Source organism: Triturus cristatus, chromosome 8, assembly GCF_964204655.1.
Source record: "Triturus cristatus chromosome 8, aTriCri1.1, whole genome shotgun sequence".
NCBI lineage: Eukaryota > Metazoa > Chordata > Amphibia > Caudata > Salamandridae > Triturus > Triturus cristatus.
The window spans coordinates 1255915441-1255942285 of NC_140591.1; the positions used below are offsets into that span (position 1 = coordinate 1255915441).

Below are 26845 nucleotides of genomic sequence, written 5' to 3' on the forward strand. Positions count from 1 at the left end.
GAGAAGGTTCGTGGTGGTGTCTATGGTGTAGGCCAGATACTCCTGGGCGGTGTTCAAAGTGCCCTCACACACCCTTGCGGGTGCAAAGCATCATCATCGGGCGTTGCTCCTCGTGGGGGTGGCGCTGCAGTCCCTCACGGGCCCTTCAAGAGGGCTCTCTGTCGGAGATCTTTTGTTGGAGTAGCCGTAGTTGTGCGTGCGGGTGTGTGGGTATAGTGGGTGAGGTGGTGAAACTAAAAAGACCCTAAGGTACCCCAAACGGTTTATTAGTGAGTCCGTAGGGTCTGGATAAAATCTAACGGGGAGTGGTGCCAAATTAGCACTCCAATGAGTAGGGGGAAGGATAGATAATCCTACTGCTCTCAACCCGTGTGTGAATTGTTAGAGTGAGAGTGAGGACGTGAAGTGGGTGGTCAACATGTTTCGCGCTGCCCTTGGTCCCTAACGGATCCTTAGCGCTTCGTCAGGACCTAAAGTGAAGGATAGTTGAAAAATGGAGAAAGAGGGAGTATACTATAATCCCATCTTGAAGGGGAGCACGTATTATTCGTGTCCCTGACAGCGAACCCGCATTTGTCTGGGTCCAAGCTGTGCCGGGTGAAGATCAACTGGGACAAGGGCTACAGACGAGCCCCAGGTAAACTGTTCTGAAAACCTACGGTGCCTCCAGGATCGCCGGTCTTCACTAGACAGGTCACAATTTGCCTTTCTGGTGTCCTGGGTGGAGGCCGCTGGTCCAGTGACCGATGGGCACGCTCCATGGTGAAGACAGGAAATGGGGCATCCCCGAACATGGAATGGAGCATTGTCTCCAAAAATGTTTCCAATCTGTCCATAGCAGTGGACTCAGGAACCCCGAGAATTCAGAGATTGTTGTGGCAGGAACACACTTCCAGGTTTTCATTTTTGTTCTTTGTGACCTCCAGGATCTTTCTCATCTGCAGTAGGCACTCGGTAGCCATCGATTGGGTGTCCTCAGTATCTGATTCTCATGTCTCCATGTGTTTGATGCGGCCATCTTGCTTGTCCAATCTCCCCTTCATGTGGTCTATCCTGGTTGTGGGTGTGTCAATTTTGGAGTCGATGATCCAGAGGCTGTCGTTCACATCTTTAAGTATGGCTTTGAGGTCATGCTCTCGTCCGTCAGTGAGGGGTGTTCCTGTCTCCTTTGTGCAGTCCTCAGTATCCAACTCCACCGTTCTTGTTTGTTGTCTATTGTCAAAGGTTATGTTGGGCTGCTTTTACTTCTATGCTGTAGCACATAAAGTGTTCTCTCATCTAGTCTATCTCTTTTTATCATACTGTGAGACTCACCGAGTGGTAGTGGCACGCATCCTCACTAGGGGTCTGCCCGATCACTCACTGGTAGAATTAGTGCTGTGGCTGGGCGTGGGGCGTCCAAGACTGGAATGGCACCTGAGCGCATGGTGGCTGAAAGACACGGAAACCCAAAAACATTTTGGAATTAATTGAATACTATTTTGTAGTAAAAAGAGGCTTGGTTGCCTCCCCAGAGCTGCAGGGAGATATCTTAAGCCCCTTAACATGTAGACACAGACACAGGCATGGGAAGTGGCCAATCTAGAGATGCACATTCTAGAAGAGAGAGAGGTGCCTCATTCACCTTTGGCCTTAGTGACACAGGGAGTTTTCCAACAAATGCTACAAAACGAGGCAAGACTCTCATAACTCATTAAGCAGAGCTGAATCTACCAAAGGGAAGACAAAGTGAGTAAAACTCTTCATTGGCTCTGCACCAACACTGCCCGTCACAAACCCATTGCCCAGAAGGTAACAGGGTAAGCGATGATACTGGTATTGCTCATTGCTTTGCATCCATCTATGCAGCCTTGTACTGCCAACAGCATGGGTAAGACTTGACTGTCCTAGGGGACTTCGTTACGGACCTCCCCTCCCGCCTTTTGACAATAGTAACTTTTTCGAGGGGGACAATGCAAGGGACTAACTAGTGGAGGCCCAGGCTCAGATTCAGTCTGACAACACAGGGACCTAATGGGTTCCCTGCTGAATTTGTCAAAACATATAGGGCTCAGCTCCTGGACTCATGGCCCAAAAGACAGGGATGCTTCTCCCTGATGTTTACATCCGTTGAGCCCACAATACTTTGGCCTTAACTGAAAGATTTCCACAAGGCTTTTTACTCTGTAAATTGGGACTATCTGTTTCTCCTTCTGAACAAACTTAATTTTGGTCCCAGGTTTCTCAGCTGTGCCCTTCTAATCTACAACGGTGTAACAGCCCAGAAGAGAGTGGGAGGCATCCTCTATAATATTTTCCAAGTAAAAGGAAGAATGAGGCAGGGGTAAACTCTATTTGCCATCGTGATTGAAGCCCTGGCGGGTTTGCTGAAGATTGATGCACTGGTCAGGGGACTACAATGGGCCCTGGGTTTCTCAGCTAGAAAAGTGCTGATATGTCCTTATATTTTTAGATGACTCTCAAGTGTCCAAATCCCGGGTCCTCAAAATACTACAAATATTGAGAAGATTTTCAGGGCTCACCATTAACAGGGCTAAGTGTATCCCACAGGCTGTGTTGCTTCTGCCATAGAATGGGCCACAGACCCACAGGTCTTAGTGGACGGATTTAAATATCTTAAGATTTATGTGATAGAAAACTCACAGAGGACATGGAACAGGAACATCCAGCCCCAGTTGGATTGCCTGACTCAGGACCTTGCGTTTTGGTCTACACTTCCTTTGTCCTTTTTGGGACGCTCCTTGATTTTTAGGATGGTTGTCTTACTGCACCCCTTATACAGATTGCAAAATTATCCTTTTCCCCTGCCAGGTTCCTTTTTTTATTCGAGTTGGCACAATCCAGAGAGAATCCCTGTGGAACCACCGGTCCCGGTGAATTGCCTTACCTAAATCCTATAATTCTACAAACAAGGTTGATGTTGCTGCTCTGAAAAGCACATCATATTATAGGGTGTCCCATCTAATTATCAACAGTGAATGGTGATTTGACAGTAAAGGAGACCCTGCTTTTGCTTCAGAATGGTGGGCAATGAAAGACATAGCACTCTTAAAATTGTTTAATAGAGTAGTTCCCCTAAGCAGCAAGTGTGGTGCTTGTGGTGGGGAAGGTCACAAACAGAGCTCTGTGGTAGTCCAGCACTTAACCAAGGAGACCCCCTAGGGGTTGGGACCGGATTGAGGCAAGTATTTGACCTGCACGGATTCAAGTCCTGGAATACCATTGGCATCTCTAGGCTAGGAGGTGTTATGTTCGATATGCTGCTAAAATGTTTTGCTGATTTACAAGGGGCATATGATCTGTATAAATAATAAATGTATTAATTTCATATAATTCTTTTTTTTTTTGTGTTTTTTTTATTGTTTTTTATTTTATCCCATGGTGGTGGGAAAGAAATTGACACTGAAACCAAAATCATACAGACATATATACATAGGAAATTACACAGCTGAAAAACATTATTAATTGAGCACTAAAACCAAAGACAAATAAAAATATATGCATAGAAAACAATACATTAACTAAGGTACATTATTAATTTGTCAACCACTCTTCAGAAGGAGCCCAGTTCTTAGAGGCAATTAAACGTCGTCTCTTCCCTCTAAACTTTTGTACAGACGTCTCTAATTTGAACCAGGCAAGCATCCTTGCTTGCCAGTGACAAAAGGTGGGCGGTTCAGGATTTATCCAAAGAGACGTGATACAAAGTCTCACCATTGCCATTGCAATAAACAAGAAAGCCTGCATGTATCTTGATCTTTCAGGGGCCATGGAATATTGATAGCCAGTAATGACCATTTCTGCAGAGATTTTAATTGAGGATTGAGTGATCTGCGTGAGAAAGGTTTCAATTTGATTAATGAAGAATGACAACTCGGGGCAGTCATAGAACATGTGGAGAGAATCTGCAGATGGAAATTTGCATCTTGCACAGAGTGAGCTTTTACCCCCACTAACAGCCCCCCATCTAGCCAATTTTGCAGGCGTATGATAAAGATTGAACATAGCCATATAACTTTGAGTACGAAGAGTACCGGAGACAAGAACGAACCTAGCTAACGTCAATGGGAATTTTAAATCAATACAAGGTACTCCAAATTTAATCGCCCATTTATTATTATGATCAGCTAAGTCATCTGGAAGTTGAGACAGAAAAGACTGATACAAAATCCCAATTTTTACTTTCCTTCTTACTAGTTCCACAATTTCAATTTTATCAAACAAAGTTGGGATCAACAAAAGTTTTTTATCAAGGAAACTTCTGAATTGTAAATATTTGAAAAAATGATTAGATTGTAGTTGGAACTTGTCTTTTAGAGACACAAAAGAAGCCATCAGGCCAGATCAGCCAAATCTCCAATATCCCTCAGACCTTGAGAAGCCCAGATGGAGGCTACCCCCTCTTGAAATATTACTGGGAGTAATCCAGAGGCATTTAATGGCGTGTAGTAGTTAAGCTAAGGGATATGAAAATGACGCCGTACTTTTTGCCAGACCGCGAATAGCGCCCACGCCACCTTGAATCTGTTTTTTTTAAAATAGCTTGGCTCAAGAATGCGTGTTAATATTCCTTTTGTGGCATCTCCTAATGCAATTGAATATACTGATGGCACTAAATGCAGCGGAATCTCGGCAGTCTCCCCTAATATCAGAAGAACAAAATGTTGGATCATAGCTGCCCAGTAGTAATATGTTAAGTTCGGGACTGACCACCCCCCACGATCCTGCGGGAGACAGGTCCATTTGGTGGCCCTTCTTGGCTTACGATATGCCCATAAAAACCTTTGACAGATCCTTTCAGCTCTTATTAAAGTGGAATTGGAAATTAAAAGTGGAATAGACCTAAATAAATATAAAAATTTAGGAAGGACAAACATTTTGAGGATATTACAGTGCCCAAAAAATGAAAGAAGCAAATGATCCAATCTTTCTAGCTTGTTGTGGAGCAAATCAATGACAGAAGAATAATTCAAATCCGAAATCAGCTCGACATCGGCCGAGATCTGTATACCCAAATATGTTGCCTGTGTACTAAGAGGGACTTGGGATATTGGCATGGCCGATGTTTGCAGAATTTGCGTCTTTGCAATATTTAGCTTATAGCCCGAAATTTAGCCAAATTGAGCTGCCAAAATCTCCAATGCTGCGAAAGACCCGGCGACATTATCTGTTAATACCACTATGTCGTCGGCATATGCCAATGCCTTATATTCAATTCCGTGAACAGTGATTGGAGAGATATTTTGGGATTTTTCTATCAAAGACAAAAAAGGATCAATAAATAAAGCAAAGAGAAAAGGAGAGCAGGGGCATCCTTGTCTGGTGCCCCTGCTAATGGGAAAATAACATGATTCATTCCCTGATATACGTATTTTGGCGGTTGGGGATATATACAAAGCTTGTAGAGCCTGAATGAATTCCGGCGCTAAACCCTTCCAGTGGAGAACAGCCCCCCAGGAGACCCTGGCGAACGCCTTCTCGGCATCCAACAGGATCACCCTGAGGGGAGAATTTGTCACCTTAGCCCAATCTAGGAGGGCGATAACCCGCCTAATGTGGTCAGTCGTATCCCTGCCAGGGATAAACCCATGCGGACGAATAGAAACTAAGGGAAGAATTATTTGAACTAAACGAAGAGCTAAAATCCTTGAATAAATTTTACTATCAGTGTTTATTAGTGCTATGGGCCGATATGATGCAGGGTTTAATTCATCCTTACCCTTCTTCTTAAACAGAACAATTGTCGACTGCCGCCAGGAATCAGGGATGACCCCCATCTGAGCAAGTTGAAAAACCTCTAGCAACTGCCGCTTAAATAAATGTGAGAAGGTCTTATAGAATTCAAGATGAATAAGCTCCGGCCCCGCTGCTTTACCGTTGGAAAGGGATTTTATTGCAACCGCAATTTCTTCCCAGCTGATAGGTTCTGCAAGAATTGAATTCTGGTCGGCGGTGACCTTCTGAGTATCAAGATATTCAAAGAATTGCGTCAACCGGATTTGTTGCTGCTCAATTATATTTGACTCCTCGGTATATAAGATCGAATAAAAATCAACAAAAGTATTTACAACACCCCTAGGTGAATCTTGAATGATGCCAAACTGATCCTTGACCCTAAGAATTTGACTGGCTACTGCCCTTTGCTGTAGGCGTTTTGCTAGGACCTTTCCAGCCCTTTCCCCCACTTCATACATTGAAGATCGAAATTGGAAATACTTGGCTGCTATATCCTCATAAAAAAGTTCCAAAAGATTAGCCTTTGCTACAGCAACCAATTTCTGGCTTATTGTTACATCCTCCCCCTACGAATATTGGTACTTAGATCCAACTCTGCTTGTTGAAGTGCTGCTACTCTAATTTTTACAGTCTGTTGTTCTATTTGCCAGTGATAGGACGCAATTCTCTTAGTTTCGCCGCGGAAGGCGGCTTTAAAGGTATCCCAAACAATGCCAGCCGATGCTGTGGAGCTATTGATTTAAAAAAACTCTGGAATCCAAACCGACAGGCGTACCTGATATAGTTTATCAAATAATAGTTTCCTATCGAAGGTCCATGATCTAATTTGATTAGCGGGACGATCCCATGGAAAACTAAAAATAATAGGGTTGTGATCGGATATGGTCCGGGGATTGGTTTGAATCTTGGTAGACCCTACAACTTCAGTAGACATAAAAACAAAATCAATACGGACCATTCTATTGTGAGGTATTGAATAAAAAGTAAACCCATCTTCGTTTGGATGATTATAATGCCATAAATCTACCAACCCATGCTCAGAAAGCAAAGTACGGAGCACCTTGTAAACTTGGGGCTTCCGCCCGACATATGCACTATGCTTTGCGATGTCTATCTGGCTAGGGATATTAATATTGAAATCCCCGCAAAAAATCAATGGACGTGGCCATGTAGCTAACTCTAAATTTAGATCCTTCAGGACCTGCGGGTCATCTAAATTAGATGCATATATCGAGCACACAGAGAGCAGACAATTATTAACCAACAATTCTGCGACTAGCCATCTGCCTGAATTATCTTGCTTTATCCTTTTAACCCACCCAGCCCCGGTTTTTAGAATAATAGCAACACCCCTGATAGTAGAAGTTTGTCGAGTGGAAGCCACTTAATCATAGCCCAGGAATCTGAGATAGCCTCAGCTACCCCAGGGGATATGGGTTTCCTGCAAGCAGATTAGGTCCACCTGCATCACCTGTAACATCTTGTGAAAAATCCTACGCTTCTTAGGGTCATTCAGTCCATAAATATTCCAAGTTGCACACGTCAATCTAGGACCTCCCATTGATTATTATAGAGAGCGACACGTCTATCAAACAATTAGAGCATTTTATAAAATATGTTGCTGCTAACCATCCTGAGAAATAAGTGAGTTGACAACATCTTGAATGCATTGAAATACTCCTACTACTAAGATCTGCATCAATAAATCTAGCCATCTCTTCCTCCCACCACCACCACCACCCCCGCCCAATAACCCCACCCTGCCGCCCTCCCCACCCCTGCTGAACCCACCCACCCATCCGCTGCTCCCCCATACCCCTCTCCCCCCATTCGGAGCACAGGACCAAAGTCCTTGTGATGGTTGAGTAAGCGTCACCCCACACTCTGCTGGACCGACAATTTCTCCCTGCGGAGCATAGATGGGAAATGATCCTAAATGTCATTAGGAAAAGAAAAAAGTTCGAAAGTTCATATATATGAAACAGATCATCCCCAAAGACCTAAAAGAAAAGAAAAAACAATATAGAATGACACCTCCCCCGCAGTCGCAAGTAGGAAAAACAACATAACATAGGACAATACGGCTACATTGAATCCAAAAATTCCTTGGCGGATATCTCCGACAAAAATAACTTTGTCTGGCCCTTGAAAATCACTTTTAACTTTGCCGGAAAAAGCAGAAACGCCTGGGCGCCCTTCGCCTGAAACAAAGAAATTTGCTGGCGTAAATGCCAGCGACGATCAACTGTCTCTGCACAAAAATACGGTCGAACAAAGAATTGGCAGCCCTTGGCAGACTGCTTTTTATTAGGTCTGGCTAGGTCATATAATTCAATTAGAAATTAATTAATGTTCTTATATTGTTAACTATTTAAAATATTTTCACTTACTTTACCATTATTTCCTACGGGGTTACATTTAAGCCTCTACCTCCATTATTTTCTTGTGGAGGTTGTTGCAGTACCAGTGGTTTGCCATGTGTGGTATGGATCTTATTTCAGCTTTGAGCTGGGATAATGTATTACTATTTTAAGTCCCTTTTGCCTGTAGTAGCTTTAGAAATGTCTTTTGTGATTAACAATCGGCTTTCTTTTTTGTGGGTGGGTATATGCCCCCCATCACTTCCTTAACCCCTCATTGCAGCTTCATTAACCCCTTTCCTTCATGGTAATTTTTTTTATTGGTTTTATCAATTAAAACATACACTGACCTACATCCAGAGGTCAGTAAGCTGAAACACGAGTGGGAGGGGAGAGGAACTGGAAGCAGGGAAGGGTTTTGGGTGAGGGGTGTAGTCCCCCTCAAAGGTGTGGCCATGACGTGGGAGTACACGGTAACATGGGGGATTCAACAGGGTGTTGTGATTACAGAGGCCGTTGAATGTCCTTATACAGCCAATGTAGCTTTGTTAGCAATGAGCATCAATACGCACAGATAAAGGGAGCATATGATTTCTCTGAATTCTTCCACCAGGAATCGCACGCCAGGGGCACCATGTGTTGTAAAACTGTGGAAGATTATTCCCTAGGCTTCTCCGTCAGCTTCTCCATCCTCACTAGGTCCCACAGCTTATGTATTTAGTCTGTGTGGTTTGGCATCTTGTCCATTCTCCATTATGCTGTAAGCGTTTTTTAGCCTCGCATAGGGCTAGTCTCATAGCCTTTCCATTATGAGAACACAGTGAGTAGGTCATCGCATTGCGAAGTCACATCAGGATATAGCTTGCGAAATGCAGGCTCTTGTGTTAAAAACGTCATCAGTGTCTTTCAGTGCGTCATCCCAGTATCTTTTCAGTTTGAGACAGCACCAGAGGTGGTGGGTCATTATGATTGACCCTCTACAGTTGCGCCATCATCTATTGGAGGTTTGGTTTCCATGTTGCCACCCTGGTGGGGTGTAATACCAATAGTTCATTATTTTAAGCATAGTTTCCATTCCAGAGGCACTACAGGCAGAGGCACTCTAATTCTGTTTCCTAACATTTTTGCGCTGGAGATTTGATTGCGGCGGGTGTAGTGTTCAAAAAGTTGTACATTTCAGATAACAGTAGTTTGTGATCTGTTCAGGTGATCACCAATTTCTCAATGGGTGTTAGTTGCATGCTGGCATGGGATTTAGTGTGGGATTGGCAGGCCAAGTGTTTAATTGAAGTATATCTCCATTTCTCCTATTCTGGAAGATTGTATCAGGATTGCATCTGTATGAAGGTCATGAGGCCTTTGTGGTCAAATTCAGGGCTTTAAGTGGGCTGTTGCTCAGCACCAGCAGTTTCTAAAAGCAGCTGTTGAGACGGGTCCCTTTCGGGCTCTCCATTTTTACCCTCAGGGTGAAAAAAAAGACCTCAACTCTACAATAGTACAACCCTTCACTGCATTGGTTGTAACTTCAAATAGACTCAAGCCCAAATTTGGAGCGCTTTACATGAGCACCGGTTATATTACACAAGGACATATTTATTTTTGGAATCACAGGACGTCCGGCTCGAACCTGTTTTCTCAGCTTTAAGGTCAGCTGCTCTAGCCTTAAGCTGCAACTTCGCCCACAAGAGTGAGTGGCATTTTCAAAATTATATAGAGCCAAGTCATAGTAGTTGTTTATGTATCTTATGCAATTTACAGACATTGATAAAGCCAATAGTCCTGGCTTTTTTTATGTGTAATGTTACTTGTTGTGTTATATATCTGGATGAATGGACTGAAGCAGCGAAATACCAGTGGGGCGACACACTATGCTAAGCACAGATTTTTAGCTTAAGTGTTTTAGACACGTCCTTCATTATAGCAGCCACGCTCCTATGAGAGACCCCCTCCCCCCAGTTTTTTCATCCCACTTAAAGCCCTGGTCAAAGGGATCCCTGATTAGTTTGCAGTGAGTTGCCTGCCATGAGCGGGCCGAAGTGGTGAGAAATCGAGGTGTCAGGGATGGGCGTGAGCGGGGAGGGGGTGTGAAGAGAGCCTTTTACTGGTGAAATATCTTTTCCCCGACTTCCACTGTCACCCCCACCACGGGGGAAATGTAGATGCCTGGGAGTTTGTGTTTTTTTAGGGAGCTAGGTTACTTTCCATATGTGTAACCACGCAGTTGCTTGATCGATAAAGCACAAGTGTTTTTTGGTGAGGCATCTGGACCATTCTATAATATATCTTAACTGTACGACGAGGTAGTTGTTGTTAAGGTGGGGTACACCTAGGCCGCCTTCTGCTACTGACAAGTTGGCTCTCTTCCTAGCCATGCACTGTTTCTTAGCCTCCCATATGAAGCTCCTAATGTGGTGTTGCAGTTTAGATATGAAGTGAGGGGGTGGTTGAAGAGGCAGGGTCTGCAATATATATTTAGGTTTTGGGGTAGTGTCATTTTGACTACTCCCACTCTTCCTTTCAAAAAGAGCCCCCCGGAACTCCAAGCCTGTAGTTTTGATCATGCAGCGGCTACTAGGTCAGTAAAGGTTGCAGTCCACAGTCTTAGCTAGTGATGAGCAGACATTTAGCCCCTGATATTGCACCCATTTGGTTGGCTCATGGCAATGGGTATGATTCTTCTAGTTGAGTTCCGTCTCTGAGTGGGGTGATGAGAGTCATAATTTGTGATTTTTATTTGTGGACTTTAAAGTCTGAAACCTTTCCAGATGCCTCAAGTTCCCCAAGTAGGGCTGGAATGGAAGAGTGCATCTGAGAAAGAGAAACCATAATGTCATCCGCATAGAGGGCAAGTTTGGGTTCCTGGTACACCTCGGTGATGCCAATGATTTGTGTGTTTGCTCTGACTCTTTCAGCCAGTGGTTCCATGTAGAGTGCAAAGAGAAGCGGGGACAGCCCTGCTGTGTTCCTCTGTTGATTAGAAAGTCTTTTGACATAGTGCCATTGGGTCTCACTTGTGTGTTAGACCTAATGTAGTTACACCATATCCATTTTTTGAAGCAGGGCCACAATTTTATTTTTTTAGGGTGCTACACAGGAATGTACTCCACATTAAAGCTTTTTCTACATCAGTTGACACTAGGAACGCTAGGTTTGAGCACGAGTCTCCTATCAATTAATTGGAGCAGGTGTTTCGCATTGTCACTGCAGTTTCTTTTGGGCATACATCCTGTTTAATCTGGGTCTTAGAGGCCTTGCATATAAGGGATGAGACAGGTAGCCAGTCTGGCCTTCGGAGGAGGACCACCTCCACATTAGCCTGTTAAAGTTGAAGCCATCTGCTTGCCATTGAAAGCCGTCCTGCTGTCCCTTAAGAGGAGGCTGGTTCAGGTCCTCATGGACAACACCACCATCATGTGGTATTGCAGCCAACAGGGCAGAGTTGGGTCCTGAGCCCTGTGCCAGGAGGTTCTTCACCTATGGACTTGAACTAGCTGAATCACCAGGCCATTATCCTAACTGTGCACAACTTGTGGGAACTTTAAATGCCAGGGAAGACAAACTTAAATGACAAAACCTAGCGAATCACAAATGGCACTTACAGCTGGAGGTGGTAAAAGGTGTCTTCCAGTAATTGGGAGAACCCTTGTTCTTTCTCTTCGCAACTGCTGATAATATGCAATGTCAGCACTTTTGTGCACTGGAGTTCCCAAGATGACTCTGTGTTGAGACGCATTCCACCCAGAGTAGAGCATGGGACTTCCGCATGCCTTCCCACCACTACCTTTTCTGCCTGATTGCGGATGGAACGACTGGGCTTAAGTCATCATATAGGCTCCGAATTGGGCCAGCCGAGTGTAGCCCCCCAAACATCAGGCCATGAGCATCAGTCCTCAGAGTTGGCTGTTGCTTCGAAATGATTTTCTGTCCCAGGACAGGGTTTGCACTCTGGCCTGCACAATTTACTCCTCAATGCATGGATACTGAGCAGTGTCAGTTGACTGCATTTAATCTTCCTCCTGAAGTCCTTGTGGTCAGGTGTCCTTCGACAAAGTCTAAGTCAGACACTGGGGCAAGTTTGTGGCTTGGTGTGGCACCAATAATGTGGACCTCTGACACCAATAATGTGGACCTTTGGCACCAATAACGTGGATCTGTTGTGAGCCAAACTGTTGGATGTATTATGGGTTGTTTTGTCTTTTGCCTAGCAAGAGCTTGCAGTGGGCACTGTTCATTGGGTTATTTGTTTACCCTTTCAGCCTTTTCACATCTACTGGATCAGCCGCCTTTGTCCAAATCACATGTTCTGATGCGATTTTTTAAAGGCTAAGCTCATGTGTTTCTTCCTACACTGTTTGTGATCCACAGTGGGATCATAATTTGGTCCACACTTTTGTTACATATACAACTTTTGAACTGATTCAAATCTGCCCTCTACGTCTGCTGAAGACAGTTTTTCTCATAGCGATAACTTCAGCTTGTCACTTGAGTGACTTTTAAGCTCCTTCAGGCCAGCTGCCCCTACCTCCTTCTTTCATGACAAACTGGTGGAGAGGACTGGAGTGGCCTTTCTACCAAAAGTTATGACTCCCTTTCATGTCAGACAGTCCATCAAGCTTCCTGCATACTTAGCTTCACCTCATCCCTTGAAGAAAGAGGAGAGGAGAGACTCCATCATTTGTACACCAAAGAGCAATTAGTTTTTACATCAATCACTCCAGAGACCATCCAGTAGACCATCAGCTCTCTGGGCTGAAGAAAGTCAAGGCAGTGCAGAAAAGGGTATTTTCCAGGTGCGTAGTTCTCTACATTAAGATCTGCTATACGCAGGTCAATAACCAGTCTCCAGAAAGACATTCAATCCTGCAGGACTTTTTGGTCTGAGTCATTTTATAGACCCACTATTTGAGGAGTTACTGCTGTAATTTCTGTTCTAAAGGTAAGGAATCTGCAAATCTGTAAATAACTCCTTCAAAATAAGGAGTTATGTACCTTCAGTAATGCTCTTGTTGGTGAATAATGTATCTAACCACAGATTATACACCATCCTCCCACCTCCCGTTCTCTGGGATTTCCTCTTTTCCATCTAAAATAGTACTAAATTATAAATCTTCACAATGGCATAGATAACAGGCTGTTGGTCTCCACACCCGAAGGCACGGGCACTGTCAAGCAAGAAACAGATAACAGCAGGCTTGAATGATGCTTATATGTGACTTCACCCGTCACTTCACAGGTAGAACAGAGTTGAAGCAGAGTGACACCACCTATCAGTGTGCAGGGGATGTGGTAAAAAATCTTCTGGATGCAGCCTGGCAACTGGGGATAGTTTGAAGGTTAGAAACCTGCGGTTAGATAGAATACCCACCCATAAAGAGCATTCATTACCAAAAGTAAGTAACTTGTTCAACAATGTCCCTACTCACCATTGTTGGGCGGGGTTTACTACAGCATAATTCTAAGCATTTGTGGTAGAGACTTACACATTGGTAAAATATTTAAGCATGACAGGCCTCCTTTTATGGATAGCAGTGAGGCATAAAAATAGCTATTTATGGCTGAAGATGCCTTTGTGAATTGGGTCTGTCTGTATTACCTATCTTTTCAACAAGCTGGTGGGACATGGCTCTGTTTCTGAAATGTAGATACAGTTTTCTTTTCATTTCTCTTCCAATTCTGGGTGCAGACTGATCTTGGTTTAGGCATTACCCATTTTTGGTATTTCCAGACATCTCACATTACCATGACACATATAAATAATTTCTATATGTAGCTTTATGAATGCTCTTGAACCTGTTGGTTAGAATTTAGTTCTCTACCATGCAGAACTGACTCAGACTGCACGATCCATCAGTCTAACCTTGGTCCTCTTCATGCCTTTACTAGACTCGCTCTTATTGCTGTGTCTATCAATCTATTAAGCAATATCTATCTATTTAAGATGAGAATAATACTTGACACCATAGAGTTGCCAGAGACTAGTGGTTACATCATCTGTGGTCTGTACTAACAACTGCCTGAGCTAGATGCCTGAGAAAACCAATCCCACGTATCTAGAAACAACCTCATTCAACTTACGTGTTTTTGGGAAAGCATCTTTAATGACGATCTTTATGGATAACCCTCCTGCCTCATATGATCCCCATGGAGGATGTAATAAAGCACCAGGTGAAGGTGTGGGAGGATTGTGCTACTCTACTTTCTTGCTGTTCAAGACATGCAACCCTTTGCACAGTGTCAATGGCCGTTAGTTATACAAAGCATCACCTAGCATCTCATGCAAGCCGCTAAATGCTTCCCATGTAGGACAAACTCAGATGACACTCACTCTAATATGTGCTCAGAGGTACCCAAGCATGCACCAAAATGAACACAAACCATCAGTTTATTTAGGGCAGGGATCAGGATCATATACCTTTCTGAACAACTTGGGAAGTAAGACCCTGCAGAGATTTCCTCACAAGAGTGGGGGTGTATAATTTGATAACAATGCATATCCTGTATTGGGTTCTTTTGTACTTTTTTAAGACAGATGTGTTATTAGATGGCAGGGGCAATATAATACTCTCCAATTATAACTTCAGGCACCTACTGTGAGAGATCACCCTTCACTGTAGAAGCAAATCTTACTGCACTGTCAAAGAGCTCACAAGGTCTTTGGTCATTGGGGAAAGGGCAACTTTCCCTTTCTCCTGAACCCATATATGACTTAAGGATATTAACAGGTGCACAGATAATACAAAGGTTAGCTTTTTCCCAAAAAATGGCACAGACAACTCTATTTTTTTCAATAAGAATGAAGCTGTTATTAGTATATGATACAGCGCTGGGTACAAATGTCCATTCGTAAGACTATGAAGTAGATATCTCTCAATTTGTGGCATTGGTGAAGAGGCACAGATGCCGGAATTTTTTTTTATCAATGAGAATACTAATGGGCCTATTCCCAACCTGCATTTTGTAGTATGTTTAGTAGTACTACAGTAGTACTACAAATGTACTACAAATTGCCATTTACAAACATATGTGCGGAGTTTCCACCTCTGCCTCTCCTACCTTTTACTATGCAGAGATCTTTGCCCCGGCTGTGGAGTCTCTGCGCACTTAAGTATAGCTTTTAGTAGTAAATGTGAGAGGGTTGGGGGAGTGGCTGGAAAATGGGGTATACTTACTGCTAAAGGGAAGGTTTTGGAGGCGGTTCCAAGATGACGGCTGAGTAGGAGCTTCAATGCACTGCACCGCAGCCTGAACACACAAGCAAGCATTCTCCGCTGTCTTCCACCGCCTAGGTTGACAAAATCACAGAATAGAGCACTCTTGTATGGTGAAAAATACCCGATCATCCACCTGAGAGTGTTCAGCGCTGTAAAAGCAGTCAGTTTGGTGACGCTGACCGCGAGGCTGCTCTCTCAACATTGGATCTGCCGCAGGTACAGTGTGCTACTGAGATCAGCCCAACACCGACCAAGAGTACAGTGGAGAGTCCTCGCTGCTCTGAAGCAATAAATCCACTCCTGCAACAAGTGCCCAGGCCCTGTATAATGAAGGCCGCCCCAACTCAGCGTTAGTAGTCTAGAAATACAAGAGCTAATTGTGAACATGGATTTCAAGTGTAAATGATACATTAGGGATAATTCCTTCCTGGTTTGGCTTACTTTATTCAACTCAACAGGCTGTCTTATGTAAAATAACAATATACCATTCATGTTCACGCATTTTTGTCACTTCTCCCTCTGTGTTTGGTTATGGTTTTATTCACTTAGGGCTTCCTAAAAAACTATCTTCACTCACCTGATCGCATAAACTTGATTTTTGTTCCTTTTCATGTGTATTTCATTAAAATTCAGTTTGAAGGAATTGAATATGATAATGTCATATTGGTTGATGTTTATATGTCTTGCCTAGATTAATTCTTGACAGAATTCTTATGTCTTATAAGTGAAGATGTTTTCTTTGATTTACTCAAGACAGGGAACTTCTGTTATATTGTGTGTCTTCACAATAAGTTCCATGTGAACACATGATCCAACTCAGCGTTAAGCACCAGGGGCCAGATGTATCAAAGGGTTTTGCCCATTTTGTGTCTATGGGGAAATGTGTTGACACATATGGCCCCAGGTCTCATAAGTGGCACTCATCTGCAGGATCACTTTGCTGCAAGACACACCCACAAATAACACTATCCAGTGGCTATAGTTCTTGTGGGAACAAATGGCAGAACACAGGTCCACGGAAGACTCCACCCTAAAAGACATGCTGTCCAAGCAACCTGATCTGTTATGAGATTCTCTGCTGGACGATCACCCGACACGAGGCACCGCACTGCCAAGTACAAACTAGGAGGGAGTTGATGCCCAATCGCTCAGTCCTTCACGGAGACCCTCTTCAACAATATATACAGACATGTATAATATATATTCGATAATACAGATATCAAAGCACGCCAAATGAGATGTGGTGGAGTTAGGTCATCTGCTGGCAAAACAGGAAGACGACAATGATGCTAAAGAGGAAGAACTCGACAATCAATCACTACTAGAGCATCAAGAATGGAATCTCAATCTCTGCATCCACCTGGAAAAACCTAAAGAATATTTTGTGCAGCTCAAACATCAGAATCAAAGGCTTCCCTCTTAGTACTAAAAAGGCAACTTAAAAGGGTATGTCACTCGCCTCTTTAAACAACTACTCCCAACTTAGTCCGGCACAGAGATCACCCTGGATCACACATGTAGAGCATGTCGCCCAACCCACTTTCAAGGTATGCCACCAGATATATTGACCTGTGTGCACTACAATAGACTTAAAGAGGCCATAATGTCTGCAGCAAAAAATCAAGAGCCCCCTTTTGAGGGCATAAAAGTATGACTGTACTAAGACGATGACCCATTTTGCTCCAACATCAATGCTTTTTAAAAGCGGCAACCACCTTCCTGCAAAAAAGGATTTCAAATATAGATGGGGGTATCCCTTTCAACTCATCTTTGTGTGGGGCAAAGAAAAGCACACAATAGGCACCATGGAGGAGTCCCTGTCTTTTCTAGGCCTCGGTTGCCCAGGCCAAGACTCAACCTGAACTGATGTTCATAAATCAGCCACGTGCAGGGGGTCATAATGCACAGACATGGCAAACCCCCAAATCAAAAGCCCACAGGTCGTCAGTGGATGAAAGCCGCAGAGAACGCTCAGCAGTGTTACATCAACCTCACCACCACCAAGACTCAATCCAGGGACTAGAGCACTGAAAACCCCCTTCATTCTTACATCTCTCCAGCTCTGACCCCTCCTCTCTGGTTATATATTACTTTGACACAAGCCCTTAGGCAAGTACTGTTTACCACAGATAAAAATGTCCTCATATGCGGGGACTTTTACTTAGTACTAAATCAACAGCTTGACTGAACAACCCAAAGAGCTGGAAAAACCAGAGCATTCTCTGCTGGCAGCTTGCAATGACTGAAAGAGATGGGCCTGACTGAATTCTGGCAGTCACGTAAACCCCACAATCAAAGCGAATCTCTTTTTCTCAGTCTTACATCAGACATATGCTAAACTAGACTGCTTCCTAGCATCCCCCTCAAATGTTGGCAGCAACCCACAGATTGACATGAGAGTCACACCACTAACTGATTTTTCACCCATCTCCCAGGCCACCTATGCCCATCCTGCCATGGATACTCAGTGATAAACTCCTCACATATAAAAACACCCGGAAGGAAATCCAATAAGCTATCCTGGAATACCTCCAAATCAATGAACCCCCCCCCCCAAAAAAACAAAATCCCACTTCTATGGGAAATGCTGAAAGCAGTAGTTAGGTGGACAGTCAAGTGGGTGGAATTGGAGGGTCAGTTGTGGGCCGTGGAAGATGCCCATAAGTGCACTGGAACCCGTAAAATACTTGGTGATTTGAACTTAAACTTAAAGCAGTTGACTTAGATAAAGCTGAATATGCACTCCTTTGCTCTAAGCAGCGATACTATGCTGAGAGAAACACAGCAGGGCAACTCCACAGGTAAACTAAACAGAAAGCTTGATTAGGCACGGTAACTCTGCGAAGGACTCTGGTGGGACTTCAGCACATTGTAACTGAGCCCCAAGTATGTCAAAACGTTTGCCATCATATGGAGGTCTTCCACAACTGACTGTGGTGCACCTGCGCCAGGCTACCTGACCTCCGAAGGTATGATGTGACTACCGCCATTATCTTTGTGAACACCTGTGCAGCACTGGTGAGCCCACAGGGGTGCAAGGCAAACTGGACTGGTAAACTGAGAGCCCAAATCCAAAAAAATAGGCAAACTGTAACTGCTCCTGGCCCACCTTGAACCGGATGTGGGACCTGTTGGTTTGGAGGGCGGGAACATGGAAATAGGCTTCCTGCAGGTCCAACACTACCATCCAGTCTTCTGGATTGAGGGCAGATAGAACCTGGAACAGTGTGAGCATCTTACATTTGTCCTTCTGCAGGAAGAAATTAAAAGGTCAGATCTAAAATTGGACAAAGTCCTTCCTCCCTTTTTTGGCACTAAGAAATAGTGGGAGCAATATCCAGTTCTCATGTCTGAGGCTAAAACTTTCTCTACTGCTCCTTTCTCCAAAAGAGCCTGAAATTCCTGCAGTAAAATGGACAAGTCAACCTTTCAACGTGGGTGGAAGATTTAGCGGGTTGGAATGGCTGGGAAAAGCCACGCTGAGCTATTTTCATGACCCACTTATAGGATGTTACAGGGTGGTCGCATGCTGCTAAGGGTAAACTAAAGTGGCTTAAAGAATGCTGCCCTAGTGGTGGGGACTGGAAGCTTTGCTGTTCTGTGGACCTGGACACTGTCTACAGGATCTCTGACCCAAACCCCGAATGGCCTGGGGTACTGTTGCTGGGGTGGTGGGCCTTGGCATTGCCTTCAAGAAAAACCCCTGACGATACCACAAAAGGGGTGAAGCTGTTGTGGTTACTGCCTTGCAGACGTGAAAAGACCAAGCGGCCACACTGTGGCTCGTCTGTCTTTGAAACGCTTTTCATGCGGAATCTGCCTTTTTGCCAGACAGGCGAGGCCAATCAAAAGGCATATCCTTGAGTGATGCTTGAACTTCATCTGAGAAACCATCCACGCATGTAGCAGAGCACCTTAATAATCGCAGCTGTTCTGCGTAAGCAATCAGTAGTGTCTAGACCTGATCTAATAATATATTTGTCCATTTCGTGTCCATCCTGAATACTTTGTGCCAGGTTGGCACAGAATAATTTCCCCACACTTGCTGAAAGATCTCTGTGACCATGTTCCATAATGCATGGGGGGGGGTAATGATTACCTACCCAACAAGCAGCAGAATATTGACTGATTGAAGGACAAGGCTACCTGAGGATAACTTTAATTTACTGAATGCCTCAATCCTCTTTTACTTCCTGTGTGTGGGGGGTCATAGGGAATGAGCTAGGATTAACCCTTATAGTAGATACCTGAACTACCAGGCTTTCAAGATTATGGTGCTGCATAAGGAAAGCTGGGTTACCAATGGAAAGTAGGTGGCACTGTGCTACCTGTCTGTTAACAGGTGGCTGCAACAAGGTTCAGGCCAGGTACCCTTCAGGGTATCAGTCAGGGTTTCGTTCAATGGCAAAAAGGGCTTGGACGAGGTCTGCCCAGTCCATATGTCTTCATTGAGGATTTTTGTTTTCACCTCTACAAAACGTATCTGTAAGTCTAAGACGTAAGCTGCTTGTCTGATCACTAAGCAAATGAGGCTGTCTCTTCCGTTGATGGGCCAGTCGCAAAATCCAGCCGCATGTCAGAGCAAGTGCTAAGTTCTCTGGCCCCCTGTTGTTCTAAATAAATGCTATCATATTGCAGTGGAAATGTATCCCCATCATCAACATCATCACCAAAAACTGGTTGACTTTGATCAGAGTCGAGTTGAAAAAGTTGTTGGAGTGCTGGAGGGCAACTTGTCAGTGCCAGAAGAACTGGAGCTGGGTGCATTGGAACTTTTACAGGGTGTTACCTCAGACGAGGTTGAGACAGATTTGGGTCAGAGTCAGACAGGGAAATAGGATCAGCTTCCTCCATCTGTGCCGGTGTCAACAAGGCATGAAATGGCGCGGATCGTCAAGCCAGACCTAGAGTCAACTACAAAGTTGGAACTGAACTGGAACTGTATTCAGGAGGTGCAGACAGTGCCAAGGACAGATGTACTGGTGGTAACTCGACTCGATGTCTCTACGGACATGTTTGGCCCGAAGGCACATCAGAGGGAGCTATCAGGATGCCAAAGATTCACAACATGGCTTCCTTAAGCTCCTCAATCTGCTGTGATGTCACTGACAACCCTGTAAATTCGGAGCACATGGGCATCAGCTGAGGAACTGGCTCCTCAAGGGGGACCCAGAGCGAGACCGAGGTGCACCTTGACATCCTTGCAACTTGTGAGAAGAGGAGTGGTGAGGTCGTAATAAGCCCTGCTTGTACTTGTTATGTTTCTTCTTGGACTTTGACCTACATGATGACTTGGACCATTATGAAGGCCTGTTGCAGGTGTGGTCTCTGAAGCGAGAAGGGGTCCACACTCTCAACTTCGAGCAGGAGCAGGGCTGCAATATGGAACTTGGCTTTGCAATCCCAGTTTGTGTTCGGATGCATAAGAGCACCCTCCTCACATGACGTGGTGTTGTGGCTTGAATCCAACACCAGAGACACTGCAAGAGGGTCTTTCACGGACGTCTGCTTGCAACAGTCTTTACAAAGTTTAAACCCTGTAGTTTTAGTACGGGAGATGTTCCATTACACACTTGAAAACAATTATGATAAAAAATCTAAAACTGATGAGAACAAAGTTAGGATCTACCTCCGGAACCACGTACAAAGGCACGGAAAGAATAGAACTGACATCCGCACGCTCAGGTGGAGCTTACAGTCGGTTCTTGTCGTCACTTCTGGAGTTAATGCAGTTCCTCACAAAGCCTCCTACTGGTGCACAGGGGCTATTCTTAAAAATCTATCGGATCTAGTCTGGTGTCTGGGGAAATTTTAGATGTTGGGTATCTGCGGTATCCATCTAAGTTCATTATTTTTTTAATGCCCACAAACGTGTGCATAAAACTTTCAGGCCCCAGGGTGTGAATGGGAATGGATCACCCCCATACTTGGAGGGGTGCAAGGATAGGGAAAATTATTTGTCCATGGAGAAAAAATAAAAAGATATACATTTATACTTTATGCTGTCTTTCACTATTGTGTAATTGTACACTATGCACAAATAAGCATTTGAGAAATAGTAGTCTTTAAAAAATCATGTGACTCACTCAGTAGAACACCTTGAAAGCTGTACATAGTGCAGCTTTTTCAGCACAAAACTGCTGATTTATATGAATTGGGGAACATTTATAATTTAAAATCTGCACCCATGAAAAATTGGATTTCTGTGGGTGCAGATTTAAGAATTCTCTTTGAGAATTGGGCATCTAGCCTTATATTCAAGAGTTTGTAGAACAATGTGAAATTCCACCAAGAATCACAGAGAACTTTCTAATAATTACTTTGAAATAGTTTTACTTTTAAAAGTAGTCTTTGCTTTAGGTTAAATTCTGTCCATAATGTTTAATTACAGTAGTACAAAGGTGAATGAGGGTTATCAAACTCACATCCATAGTCCTAGCAGCTTTTTTGCATTTAATCAGAAGATAAATGCATCTTGCCTTATTTTTACATAATGATTGAAAGCTACCTGCTGAGAAATACTTTGGGGATGCTGGAAAATGTGAATGGCCAATTCTTCTTGAGTCCCTCTCTAGTGCAGCTTTTACCTGTATTGTCATGTATTTTTGTCTCTTAATGCTTTGTTTACCTTTTCCTTATAGAATAAACACGTTCAGTATGTGGATGTCGGTGGAGCCTATATTGGTCCGACACAGAATCGAATCTTAAGGTTAGCCAAGGAGCTGGGCATAGAGAACTACAAAGTGAATGTTGAGCAACGTGTCATTGAGCATGTTAAGGTAATCACTCATCAATTAAAAATCAGTGTGTTGTACCATTGAAACACTGTTGAATTTACTAATCATGAATATTATGTTTGCATAACTAGTTTTTTTCTAACCTAGTAAACCATTGTAAGGTAGAAAGTTTACAATTACCCAATTTCAGTCAGGGTATTTCTTGACAGTGACTGCACCCCATTCTACCTGGTTTGGCCTGTCTAATAGTTGTTCATACTGCTGTCCACAGACGATATGCTCCCAAGTTCTAATTTTTGCTCCAAATCTTCTTTCTCAACAGTGGTGCCTGGAAACTTTGCCAACTATTAGTAACATTCTCAGGAGTGGGCCAATCCAAACGTACACAATGCAACCATACATAGACATTATCAACTGGTTTGATGAATATTTTTAATTCTGTAATTTTGCAGACACTAAGTAGGACAGGATTAAAGTGCTTGGTGCTCATAGTGATCGCATAGTACTGGGCACAAAGTATACAATTTTGTTTATACGTAAAGTACAGCAATTGGCATGGGGCCCTTCTGTTGATTGGTAGTCCAACTCAGAGGAACTCAGGCCCTATGTTCCCACAGACAGCCTACCCTAATCTGTTCACAATCTTCATCCGTGCATGCCGTGGAGTTGGACTCAGGGTTTGGCTGCAACCAACCACAAGGGGGCTCTGCACCACAGCTGAAGTACATTGAGCTCCAGCTAGGAGTGCTTAAAATAAATATGGGAAGCTGTCCGGGGGTCATGGATTTAATGACCCTGGAGACTTACCTTTTTTCCTTTTCTTTAATGTTGTTGACAAACTGCTGCACTCCCTGCAGCCCCCACAACATTAAAACATGCTTGGTGGTGCCTCTACCCCTTCTAGGAGCAACATGCAGCTGAAAAATATGTTCAAATGAGACACCTCTTTCAAGGAGCAGTAAATATTATTGTTCTTTTTTCAATTTAAAAAAAAACGTTTTTGGGGGCCAAAATGATGTGTTCCCAATCAATGGCAGCATTTTTGGAGCTCTCGCCGGGTAGAAGTACATTATTTTCCCTGCCCGCGCTTCTGTGTGTCATCGAGAGTCCAGTCCCAGGACCTATTTTGGTCCCAGGTGGTCACACGCCCATTCCCTTTTGAAAATAGCAGCCCTGGGGGATGGGTTGACCCATGCTGTTTGCAACTAAAGACTGTGCAGTGTGAGGTTGGCTGCCCGCAGGGAGGTTGGCTGCCTTCTAGTGGGTTGGCTACTGTTGCCAACTCCATGATGTGCACAGCTGAATACCGTATGCAGTGTGGGGTGGCTGCCTGTGGGTGGGTTTGGTACAGGGCCAGGTCGCAGGCCAGGACTTGAGGCCTATCCTCTGCCACGCAGAGCCATCGGCCTTGAGCAGTGGGGTTTTGCTTAACATATGGTAATAAAATATTACTTTACATTAAAAAAGGCTAGAAATTCTTGGAAAAAGCAAAGGTTAAACTAACGTTAGTAAAACAATCTATTATTGTTTTTAAAAAAAACATAAAACTTTATTGAAGAAAACAAAGATTAACATTATAGTTAGATGAATAATTCAGTTACAACAGTAACGTTTTGAACAAAATAACCACAGCAAGTCACCAGTTATACTTGCGCCCCCACCATGCACTGCTTATGACCTCACATGTTACATCACTCATTACTTGTTCTGTGAAATCATTTATGGCATCACTGTTGACATCTCAAAAGACATCATTAATGACATCATCCAAGTGTCTTTTGTACACATTGCTCTATAAACTGGTATGGTATTAGAGTCTTGAAAGTAACTACAAAAAAGCTTGGAATAATGTGAAGCATCATTAATGCCATCAGAGACACATCTCCCTTAGGTGTAGCAACCATGTGTTATGTGCAACTGTTACCCTGTACCCTACACTTCATGGGTAGCCTAGTTCTCATTAATAATCAACCACAGATATATAGAAAACACTTATTCCACATGGTCTTCAATATGTATCCAACTGTTCGGGAAAAAGTAAAACCTGTTCCCAAATGAATGCCCCTCACAGTCACCGAACCAAGATTGAGAAATTAGGCTGATATAAGCAGAAAGGTTGGTACTGTAAACAATGTTTACTGTATGGAGAGAGTTTACTCTATATCACACTGTTTGTAGACAGTGAAACTCTCATGAGAAACACATCACAGAAAAGTAAAAAGTATCTATAATGAACAGTGTACACTCTATGCAACTCTATTCGCAACAGTATTTGCTTAAAATAACTGAGGTCTGAAGGTGCTAAAGATCTTATTACCTGCAGCCCATCTTCTGAAGCAAAACAAGCACATATACACAGTGCGGTATGGTATGTAGCATTGTCATGGTGAGATGATTCTGTCGAATAACTCAAGGCTGTTTATAATACTTAGTATCTACTATGCAGAATTTTTGTTCTGTTGGAAACCTTTTCTGCATTGCCAAACAACTTGTGTGGAACATACTGAACACAAGTAGTGAATGGACATCTGAAGTCAGAGTTAATCTTCAATACAGAGATTTATAACATGTTCAATACCTCTACACACATATGATGCCTTAAGAGCACATGTATTTTGCAAACAATTACACCCATTAGCTGGACACAGGCTGTACAAAATTATGCAGAAAAGTAACATGGTAGTTACCCGGCACTATATAAACTATACAATAAAATAACACACTCATTTGATGGTGTCATCAGCTGTGTCATCAGTGATGTCAATAATGAAATCATAGAACATGTCATGAGTGATGTGTTATGTGGGGCCAAGAGCATTGCATGGCGGGGGTTAGGTCTGCTAACTGAAACTGGTAAATTTCTTTGTTTTGTTTTACTTCAAAATGTTAATGTTGTCACTGAATTATTCACCTAACTATATTGTTACTTCAACCTTTGTGTATAGAAGAGTGACTGGGCATATAAGAGACTGTATACTTGAAATAGTGGGTGTGTGAGTTTTTGTATAGGTGAGTGAGTGGGTGTGTCAGAGTGTGTATGAGTAAGTGGGTGGGTGTGTGAGCATCTGTATAGTTGACTGAGTTGGTGTATCAGTGGCTGTAAATGGTGAATGAGAGGGTGCATGAGTGGCTGAATGGGTGTTTGAGCAGATACAGAAGTGTCTGTATGGGCGAGTGATACAGTACATGAGTGTCTGTCTCGGTGCATTAATGGGTGTGTAAGTGGGTGTATAGGTGAATGAGTGGATGTATGAGTGGCTGTATGACTACCATGAAATAGCCGCAAAATATTCACCGCCAGAGATATCACTATACAGTTTGTTTATAATTTCTCAAAAACTACTGAACAGATTTGCACCAAATAACAAAAATCACAATCTGCATAACAACATCTACCTTCCTGACAAATATGGTGTAAATTTGTCCAGTGGTATGGTTAGACAACGCATTCCTATGGGAATTAACATTACAAACACACCCTTAATTCGCGCCCCTATTTCTTGGTCCCCACTGCACGTTTTACTGCCAAACATTCCATAACACAGAGAACCTACTTTGACACATTTTTTGGGAAAATTTCATGAAGATTGGTCAAACGATGCCAAAGTTATAGGCACGTCAAAAAATGATTTTCATGTGGAAACTAGGTCCTAACTATAACTGCATACTAATATACATATATATATATATTTTTTTTTTATTTAAATGGGCAAACACTCTTATGGGATGTTTGGAAGTGATAGTAGTTTCAATATTTTCCACAAATATTTTCCACAGTTCACAAGACTTTAATTGTGCTTTTCTAAACAAACAAACAAAAAGTTAAATGTATGGCTACACAACGATTCTTTTTTCTTTCAGTGTTTGTAAAATAAAAGTGCTGCTCTTACAGCATTAATAAGCACACCAGACAAGCTCACTCTGGCAGACTGACCTATGATAGAAGCATCTACAAATGAATCTTCCAAAGTGTGTGTGCATAAACATTGCAAGCAAAGAAAGCAGCAAAAAGCTGAATACATTGTTCCACACTTTTTTCCCTTTTCTGTCTTGTTAAACCTAGTCAATAATGTCAATGTACTGCAAAGAAAAATCTCATTATAAAATACATGCTTTTAATCTGCTTCTAATGCTAATATACATTTATAATTTGATTTATAATAATACATATTGTTACATGGAAACACATTTTAAATATCAGCACAATCTGTTCTCCAACAAAAATCTACATTTTGACATAAAAATCCACAGAGATGTCTGCAGTGTGAAACAAACAATGAATAAAAAAAGTTAAACTGAGAATGGCGCTAAAATGCCTCAAATCTTTCTAAAGAGTAGTAACTCAATCATGTGATATACATCACAAATAACGTGTAACTAAACCCTATATTGCCATCTCAGGGTTCAGGTATCATTTATAAATGACTTGGCATTCAGCTTTCTGGTTCATTTCTGCTTCTCCATATCAATATAGGGCCATATTATCTAACAACCACACACACACATGCACACGCACACACACACACACACACACACATCCCCCCAACCCCCCCTTTACTGGGGGTTGTCAGTAGGTAGTTATAGTTAGGACCTCGTTTTCATAGGAAAAACATTTTTTGATATGTGAATATGGGATCGTTTGACGAATCTTTGCAGTACTAATGGGGTGGTCAGGTCAGCTGTTGTGTTGAAAGTTTCGGGGTGATTCGCCATGCAGGGGCCATGAAAAAGGAGGGTCGCAAAAAGTGTTTTCTCCATGTTATTTTCCATAGGAAACTTTAGACACGGCTACAGCCCCAAC

At 43.0% G+C, this 26845-nt stretch overlaps 1 protein-coding gene across 1 annotated transcript in view; it reads left to right on the plus strand.

Annotated features, from left to right (window-relative positions):
• LOC146805677 (amine oxidase [flavin-containing] A-like) overlaps positions 1–26845 on the plus strand; it is a 675430-nt gene that overhangs the window by 195114 nt on the left and 453471 nt on the right. The window contains exon 3 of the mRNA XM_085622952.1: positions 21949–22086. Coding sequence (XP_085479078.1) covers positions 21949–22086 — 138 coding nt within the window. The remainder of the gene's footprint in view (positions 1–21948; positions 22087–26845) is intronic.